Source organism: Opisthocomus hoazin, chromosome 3 (assembly GCF_030867145.1).
Source record: "Opisthocomus hoazin isolate bOpiHoa1 chromosome 3, bOpiHoa1.hap1, whole genome shotgun sequence".
NCBI lineage: Eukaryota > Metazoa > Chordata > Aves > Opisthocomiformes > Opisthocomidae > Opisthocomus > Opisthocomus hoazin.
The window spans coordinates 86,330,805-86,339,885 of NC_134416.1; the positions used below are offsets into that span (position 1 = coordinate 86,330,805).

Consider the following 9,081-nt stretch of genomic DNA (forward strand, 5'->3'; position numbering starts at 1 on the left):
CCTTGCAGACAGGATCCAAATTCAGCTCTTTTAAGTGCCAGGCCCAGCTATAGCCCCAGGCTCTCAAAGCACAGATCATATTTAGTGCTATAAGGTGTTGTACAGCTCACCTAATATTGCTTACTACGCATAAAAACATCTTTGTATGCAACTATAAAGGAAACCGGAGACCCTGTCACTGTGTGCGTGTGGGTACAGAATGAAAGTATTTGATGAGGAGAAATCAATAATAAAATCGTTATTCAGGCATCTCAGCCTGCACTGCATTCAGCTGCACACCTTGGTGGCCACATGAAACAGGATGTCATGCCAGCGTCAGTAAACAGTGTGCCCATATGGGCGATTCTGGGAGGGAGCAGATTGTCACAGCTGCGTTTGACCTGTTTTAGAGCAATCGTGGCTCTCCCTTGGCACTGTGGATGCGCTGCTGACTTTTCAGCAGAGCTGCTTCAAAAAAACGAGTGCCATTGTCAGAACAGCGTGGCATTTTATGAGTGAGAAGCAATTCCTACATTTTAAATCAAGCAACAAGCCCAGTGCTTCTCCCCGCCTTCAGTCAGAGCCTCTTCAACAGTCTGAACGGGAAGGATGAAGGAACAAGACCATTGGGAAGACAAGCCCAGACTTCTCAGCGTATGAACATGAAGTTACTGTGGACGTGAGGTGGTGTGACTCGTGTGCTTCAGAGATTTGAATCTGAAGCTCAGATTCAGCTCTCAGAAGCCCACACACAGGCAGGTTATCACAGAAGAGACGTCTACAAGATAGCCGAGTTGGGGTGGTTGGTTTTGTACCTGCTCCCAGAAGGTGGCAAGTGTGGGGCAGCAATCCACCTTAGGCAGCAATCCACCTTATCATAGCTTACTTTCTTATCTGTCCGGGCCCTCACTTTCTTGCTACTTTTAGGCATGAGTGCATTTTGGAAATAAAAAAGGAATTATTTTCACTGTGGTGCTGAGAAACTGTTACAGGCATTTTGGAAACATGCCAGAGGGGACCTTTCTGCCTTTATATTGAAACGTTTTCTTCTTTCAAAGATCCTTCTGCTTGGCTTAGTATTTAACAGTAGCTTTGAGGCTTTGAGCTTAGTCAATCGATATATTTTTGTTGGTGATTTTTTTTTAAAACTGTTTTTCAGGCATTGGAAAAAACGTCATCTGTGACCGAACGGCGACTCCGCTGGATGCCTTTAGGATGATGACCGCCGCTCACTATTACCCGAAGCTCATGAGCATCATGGGGAACGTTTTGCGCTTCCTGCCAGCTTTTGTGAAGATGAAGCAGCTGATCCAGGAGGGTTACGTAGGGGAGCTGCTGGTGTGTGAGGTGCAGGTTCACAGCGGAAGCCTGCTGGGCAAGAAGTACAACTGGAGCTGCGATGACCTGATGGGAGGTGGGGGCTTGCACTCGGTTGGCACCTACATCATCGACCTCCTCACCTTCCTCACCAGCCAGAAGGCCGTGAAAGTGCACGGGTTGCTCAAGACCTTCGTGAAGCAGACGGACCACATCAAGGGGATACGGCAGATCACCAGCGATGACTTCTGTACGTTTCAGATGGTCCTGGAAGGCGGCGTGTGCTGCACGGTGACGCTCAACTTCAATGTCCCGGGGGAGTTCAAGCAAGACATTATCGTGGTGGGTTCGGCGGGGCGGCTGATTGTAATAGGCACTGACCTCTACGGACAGAGCAACAGCTCTCCGCAGCGGGAGCTTCTGCTCAAGGACTCCACGCCGGTCAGCAACTCCTTACTTCCAGAGAAGGCCTTCAGTGACATCCCATCCCCCTACCTCCGGGGCACCATTAAGATGGTTCAAGCTGTCCGGCAGGCATTTGAGGACCAGGACGACAGGAGGACCTGGGACGGCAGGCCCCTTACGATGGCTGCCACTTTTGACGATTGTCTGTATGCCCTGTGTGTGGTAGACACCATTAAAAAGTCAAACCAGTTGGGGGAGTGGCAGAACATTTCAATCATGACCGAGGAGCCAGAACTGAGCCCAGCATATTTAATCAGCGAAGCCATGCGGAAGAGCAGGATGTCTCTGTACTGCTAGCTCCTCTCAGCTCCTAGGAAAGAATGGGAACCAGACAGCTCTTGAAGGAAATGGTGATTCAGCCCTTGTGAAGGGCTTGGGCATCTTAGAAACAGCTGAGGATACAGGAGGAGGAAATACAGTTGTTTGGATCAACTCAGTCTGTTGGTGGCAAAACGCCAGAGTGGTAAGGTCCTTAGAAATGCCCGAAACAGACAGGAGACTTAAGAGCTGACATAACTTAACTGTTTTAATAACAGTATTAGCTGGCTGATTGGAAAGATATATCATGGACTCATCTCCTGCTTGCAGGTGCTTTAGATTATCCAATTGTGTTTACTGTGAAAGGTTGGGAAGATCCTTTTAGATTTTCCTTACCTACCAGAGGGCTGTGAAGGTACTGTCATGTCGTTAAATTTTCTGTAGTGTCTGACATGAATGGTTCCTACCATGACAGCTGACACCACCGTGCTGTAGTACTACACCTCTAACCAACACACAGAATAACAGGACTTGGTGTGGAAGTGTCGTGTGATACGGAAAATCTTGGCAGCTCGCTTTTCATGTGGCTTGTTAGGAGCTTCTCTGTGTTGGTTTAGCTGGCTGTTTTTTTGTTTAGGTTTGTTTTTAAAGCACAATTAAATAGGAAAATGTGTGGCTTTTAAAACAAAGCGGTCCTCAACGACAGTGCGTATGCCCCAGTATTGGGGGAGGGAGGGTCTTCTGCGAGCTCCCGGTAAGCTTCAGTGTTAACTGCACAGGTTTGCTGATTAAAATGGGTTGTGCAAAACCTTCATGCATGGCAACTGGCACGACGTGGTCGTGACTGTGGGTTTTATTACATGGCTGAACTCAGGCTAGTCTTAGGAAGGTTTACACACAATTTCCTGTGTCTGGGACTGACTTTTGAGTAAATTCATCGTGCATTTTGGTTTTAGGTGGAAAACGGTAGAAATCCAACCCGAAACCATATGATGCTTCAATGGCGGTGTTCTTTTAAACCTTTATCAACTCACACTTGAGAGGTGTGCACTGACAATTAATTTCATATAGCTCAGCCCAGAAGCTTTCACCTCCATCAGGTGGTGAGTGTGAGTGAAAAACAAAAAGGATGAGAAAATTTCCTGTCCATTTCCAGCGATAAAAATGACATAGGACCCCGACCTCTTCACCTCCTTCAAGTGGCCAGCGAGTGGTACTGTAGTAATCATTCCCTGTCATCAGTGCAGAGGTGGACAAACTCTTTTGATATGTTTGCCCTGTTCTTCTTTTTACTGTTTCAGATTGCAGTCTTGAACTAATATATTATTTTGAGAATGTGTCTTGAAAGAATATAGTGAAAGGCACGTGAATATCCCGGTAACGAGGGATACCGCTTTTCTGCATAAAGCTGCTTCAGTGCTTATGTGTTTACAGTGCTAGGTCCTCAGATAGGAAAAAAGTAGAACACAAGCAGATAGCACTATATTATATTAAACTTGAGAAAAACCTTTTCAGGGTTTTTTGTTCATTTTGACTAGGGGAAAGAAGAAAACATTTGCATGAGCAGTAAATTAAAAGAGAAAATATGACCCTTGTTCTCAAGGCCATCACATTAGTGTTGCCATTTTGGGTTAGGAAGAGAACTGTCAGAATAAGTTAGATATTTTTGAAAGCACTTACAGTTTTGCTATTTTTAGGAGCACTAAGAGCTTCTCTAGGGCCTCTCCTACAAATGACTCCGTCTGATTGCTGTATGCTCCTGCCTGTCGTATGCCCAGATTTAGAGCTTCGTGTTTTTGAACAGGAGGACATCAATAGTGTGGTTCATCTTGTCTCACTTTAGCCAGCTGGAAGTCGGGTGTCTTGTCCTGATCAGCTGCGCAAGGACACAGTAGTCAATACAGAGTGAGCTCTCCAAAGGCTGACTCAGTTCATCCTAAGATTAATACAGAAGGAGGTGCCCACTGGAAATCCCCGTCCTCCTCCTCTGCAGAGAATCTTGACTTCTAAATTTTTGGGTGGCTGAAGTTAGGGAACTTGACTCCCACGACCAAATTATTACTGCGTGCTTAATTTTTGAAGAGCATGTTTGTGACCTTTCGTGAAATATTCCCCAAAGTGTAATAGTGTGACTGACGAAGGAATAATGTAATACTGCAAAACCACACCCAAATGGAGAATTGTTTCTATCCATGTTGTTCTGCCAGTTCTAGCAACTGTCTCTGGGGCTGACTGCTGCTGCTGAGACCTCGGGCGAGCTTTCATCATTCCTTCTTGGAAACAGCGCTTGATAAGTTTGGATGCTTTTCCTAAAAATTAATTTCTCTGAGAATTCCTGACATAGTATCTGTGCCAACAGGAATTTCCCATTATAATTGTTGTGGTATACCATACTATCCAGTTCCTCCCCTGAAAAATACACAGAGAAATACAGAAGAGAAAATTTGATCAAGAAATCATCTTTCTCTCTCTCCTGAGAAATGGAGTTAGCCCCACGGGGATCAAGAGAGTTTTCACATAGTAACGCAAAAGCCAGTTATTGAAAATTGTGGCTAGTTGAAGTCACGAGTGCAAGCCCGGTGGATAATTAACCAAGTCTAGTTAAACATCATTCAAAACTGGAACTAAACATGGACCAAAATGTTTGCGACGCTTCTTAGTGGTTTGGCCAGTGTGCTGGAACTGCTCTTCATGTCTTTGCACCTCGTTTTGGTTCACAAATGTTGACAGTTTTTCCTATCTGTATTATCTTTTTTTCTGTGGCTTTCTGGGTTTTGTGATGCCAGCTGGAAGGAGGTACGCTGGAATCCCGTTCCCCACCCCTGCAGTGGACAGTCTCCAGGCGAGACACAGTGTATCGGGATAGTGCTACTGAGCTCAGCCTTTCTGTCCCAGATCCAGAGGTTTAGGTGACAGGCGTCATCCGTCCGCTCTGCAGGCTTACTGATGCCAATAGTGCTGCTTAGCAGGAGGAAAATCTAATGCTCTGGTGACATAGCCAACCACAGTGCTGGCCCCAGAGAGGCAGGCAGAACGTGCAGGGGCAGGCTGGGACCTCCTCTTCTGACGACGACAAAGATCTTAACGCTAGATTTAGGTGAAGTAGTTCCCGAGCTGGGATGGCAGCAGTAACTGCATACGTTCAGGATTGTATGACAGTTTTTCCGTTCTCTAGGAGGTGAAGGTGCTGTGGTATCAAGTGTAAAGATACTAAACTTCCACCTGGCTTAGAGGAGGGAGGAATTGGTTTATTTATAGAATGTGTACTACTATTCTGATAAAGTCTGGAATCTTTCTTGGCAGCATCAAGCCCTCTGCTCTTTTGGTACAGTTGAAAGTACATTGAATTGCCCAAAGTAGTGTCTGGAGTTCACGCTGCATATAAGAATCTGGGCAGCAGATAGCAGAGGTGTGCTTGATTGAACTCAAAAGCGGTACCACACCAGGAAACATATATTTGGAATTGCACTTTTAATGCTGTGCCACAAGGTTTGAGATGAATGCTGCTAGAACTGGTGCAGGCCCAACAGCCAAACTGTGGCTACTGCTGGAATTTACAGTAGCCCCCAAATGAGCTTGTTCATACACGAGGTAAGACATGTTCGTTCCTCTTTCCCAGGGCTGCTGCTGGAGAGCCTCCTTCCTTTGCCATCCGCCTGTGCACATAGGATACTGAACATTATGGTCTGTTGCCAAAGACAGAGCCAAAGGGGAGAGCCCGGGGGCAGCGCTCTGCTGCTCTGCAGGTGTCTGTTCCAGTGCTGGGATGGTCATCCGTGAGAAGATGTCTTATTTTCCATGGGAATTGCATTGGGGTCCGCAGCAGGGGCAGGGCAGCCCTACGCTGTGTGACAGCAGGGCACGACTGAGGTCCTTCGGTGCGCCCAAGGGGAGAGCGGTGAGTGCAGCAGGGAGCGACAGGAAGGTGTGCCTGCGGCCTGGTACCCGGGCACCTGCGCCAACGGGGAGGGCGTGCTGGTGGTGCGGAGGGCGAGGGCTGCACCTCTGGGTTCGGGAGCCGAGAAGGGACCCTGCCCTCGGGGAAGCAGCACCGTCCTGTACTCCTGCTAGATCCCTGCTGGGCTCAGTGGAGTCCTACGTGGAGGCATAACAACTCTGCAAGGGTGTGGGGTTTCCTATATCTAATACCATGTATGTGTTAAATTCGTAGTGCTTCAGCTGCCTAGTTAGAAAATACCAAGTAGAGATGATACATCCTTACCCATGCAGCCAATATGGCGGAGAATCAGGGCATGCATAGAGGAGTTCAGGCTCAGGGCAGGCTGCTGCAGAGTTCATCGTTTGCTTCAGCTGAAAGCATGAGAAATTCCTGCCCAGCCAGCACGGGGCAATCAGAGGCACTCTCCACGTTGCGCTTAGCGTTTCCTTCTTTTGGACAGCTTTCGAATCAGTGACTGTACAAGTGAACCGCTGTCCTGGAAGTTCAGCCATTCAAAAAAGGAGGCCTTTCTGCTGTGCGTAGTCACAGCACAAGGACAATTCCATTTCTCTGTTACCTTTTCTATTTCTTTGTCCGTATAAATGCAGGAAAGACCCAGACAATTTAAAATGATTCATTTCTCTTAAAAAAAAAAAAAAGCACAGATTTTATTTAATGGGTAAAGATAAACATAGTATCTTGATGGTGTCTTTGCAGAGATGACAGAATTTCTTGTTGCTGGGAGTTTTTACATTTGACTTTTATCTATGGCCTTCAATACAAAATATCGTGAATTATGAAGTCTATTCAGTGTTAAGTTCTGTGTTTACAAGGGTTTAAAAGTACCCAGCAGGCTTTTGGCTTTGTGCAGATACTCAACACTGGTGTGATGTTCCAGTGGCCCAGTGATGTACCCCTGAGTACACAGGAAACTCCACACTGGACAGTTTGACCTCTGCAGTGCTCTTTGGGTATCTAGGACTAGTTGTGAAATGGCAGGGTTAGTCAGGACAGCAGTTTCTTGTTGTTGTTGTTAAAGTTGTTACTTGTGGGGAACAAAGTTTGTAAATTTTAGAGATGAAGTATGACTAAATAACAATTGGCAGTCTCATCTACTTTAAATCCTCTCTCTTGAGCTGCTGGATGAAGTCTGGCCAACAAAAACAACTTCCCCTTAACAATGGCTGCCCACTTCCATTTCCTCATGGAAAGAAGATATTTGAAGTAAATGGGACTATACATAATGCTGCATTCATGAGTGGATGTCATAACCTCATGACTTACTGAAGCCAGAGCCCAGGCAAGTAATGACTTTCGAAGCTGCCAAATCAAAGCCTTGGGGTTGGCGAATGAAGGGTATCAGCTTAGGTCAAACCGAAATAGCTTTTATTCAGCATTTTCAGTTAAATGAATAAACAGAATGGCTATGGTCAATCCAAAACTGAACACAAAACATGTTTGTAGAAGGTCATTTACGTTTTTTGGGGGGGGGGATAAAATTCCATTTTTAAAGAATGCTGTTTTGAAATGAAAGTTTAAAAAAATCCTTCTTTTACTATGTTATGGCATGTGTGAAATTAACTGTTTGTTAACTGTGGGTTTTTTTGATTGTTTTTTTGTCGGTTTTTTTTTTCTTCTTTTTTAAGTTCATACTTTAAAAAAATCCTATCCATTAGGTTCAGTGAACGTCCATTAAGGATGTTCAGCGAATTCAGCTGCCCTTGGACAGGTTTGGCTCTGAACCCGCAGCCTCGCAGCGTCATCCAGTGACCCCATTTCTAGCATCTGAATTTGGCCATCTGGGTTTCTTTTGTGTCTTCTTGTGGCAGTGGGCAAACTGGTTCGTCATGTGGAGTTGGCTACAGATAATCAAGATACTTTTTGCAGCAGTGCCAGCTATCATCTTTAGAAGCACTTAACTCTATTAACTTGTTTACCGTGGTTATTGATGACCTCCCAGCCATGTGCTGCCCATTGCTTCCTTTTATTTTTCACACCAGTGTCAGTCTCGCTTCCCTCCCCTTTCTGTTTCCCGTTCCATCGCCAGGCACGAGGCGGGTCTCCCGTGTTTCCCACTGAGCTCGCGCTCAGTCTGTGTTACGCGTGGCATACAGGGTGGCTAACCTACTTGAAGTATCTTTTAACACAGATTCGTTAAAGAATATGGTAACACCACAACTGCTCAAGTATGTGGCATAGCGAACGCCCAGCCGGGGCAGGAATCCAAGCTCCTTGCTATGCTGTGCTTCACAAGCGACATTCACTGTTTCTCCATGTACTGGTTTTCTTTCATTTGATTCTGAAAATGAGAATATGTTCAGTTTGTTGCTGTGTCAATATTAAGTATATATTTATTGTTTTTTCAGACATACGTACATATATATAAATGCTATATATATAATGTCAATGCATGGACATATGTACAGTAGATATTTTAAAGAGCTATTTATCAAGAAAAGTAAGTGTTATAAGTAAACAGAGATTATATTTTATATATTATGTAGATAGCAAAAACAAAAAAGTGGTTAAATTATAGTAGGACTTTTGGGGTTGGGGGGGCGGGGTTGGAGGAACGGGCAAGGGCTGGCTCTAGCATTTTAAATAGCCAAACTACTTTGTACGGAAGCTGCCTGTTGTGCCTCTCGGCTGCAATATCTGTTTGGTTCTTCTTCTGGAAGATGATGTGCATTGTTACTTTTACATTGCTTGGGGAATGTAGTTAGTTTTTTCTCAGCCAACTGGTATGTGCTGCTTAAAACATGGTTTCCTGCTGTTCTGCATATTTGCATCGATGGAATAAAAGGATCTTAACTGGCAAATAAAGACGTAAAAGGATATGATCTCAGCTGTCCGTCATTTTTCCCTACATTTGTATGGGGGGGGAGGGTAATAACCATCACCTTTGCCTGGTTTCTGGCTAGCTTGTTAAATTCAGCACACTGGCGTAAAATACACGGGCTTTGTGCTTGGGGGTGGGGATTGTGATGGAGGGAGAGAAAGAAGAAGGTTTAACACTAAGCTGTCTGCAGGTTTAATGTCATGAGAAGGACCGAACTAACTGGAGTGCCTGCTGTGTCCTGAGGAGACCGTTGGTTTTATTGCCAAGGGATGCAGTTAGGTCT

General features: G+C 45.3%; 1 protein-coding gene across 3 annotated transcripts in view; it reads left to right on the forward strand.

Moving 5' to 3' along the window:
- The window catches only part of GFOD1 (Gfo/Idh/MocA-like oxidoreductase domain containing 1), a 76,475-nt gene extending 67,687 nt beyond the window's left edge, over window positions 1-8,788 (forward strand). For all 3 annotated transcript variants that reach the window (XM_075416909.1, XM_075416911.1, XM_075416910.1), the window contains exon 2: window positions 1,139-8,788. In XM_075416909.1, coding sequence (XP_075273024.1) covers window positions 1,139-2,058 — 920 coding nt within the window. In that variant the 3' untranslated portion in view covers window positions 2,059-8,788. The remainder of the gene's footprint in view (window positions 1-1,138) is intronic.
- The last annotated feature ends 293 nt before the right edge of the window (window positions 8,789-9,081 follow it).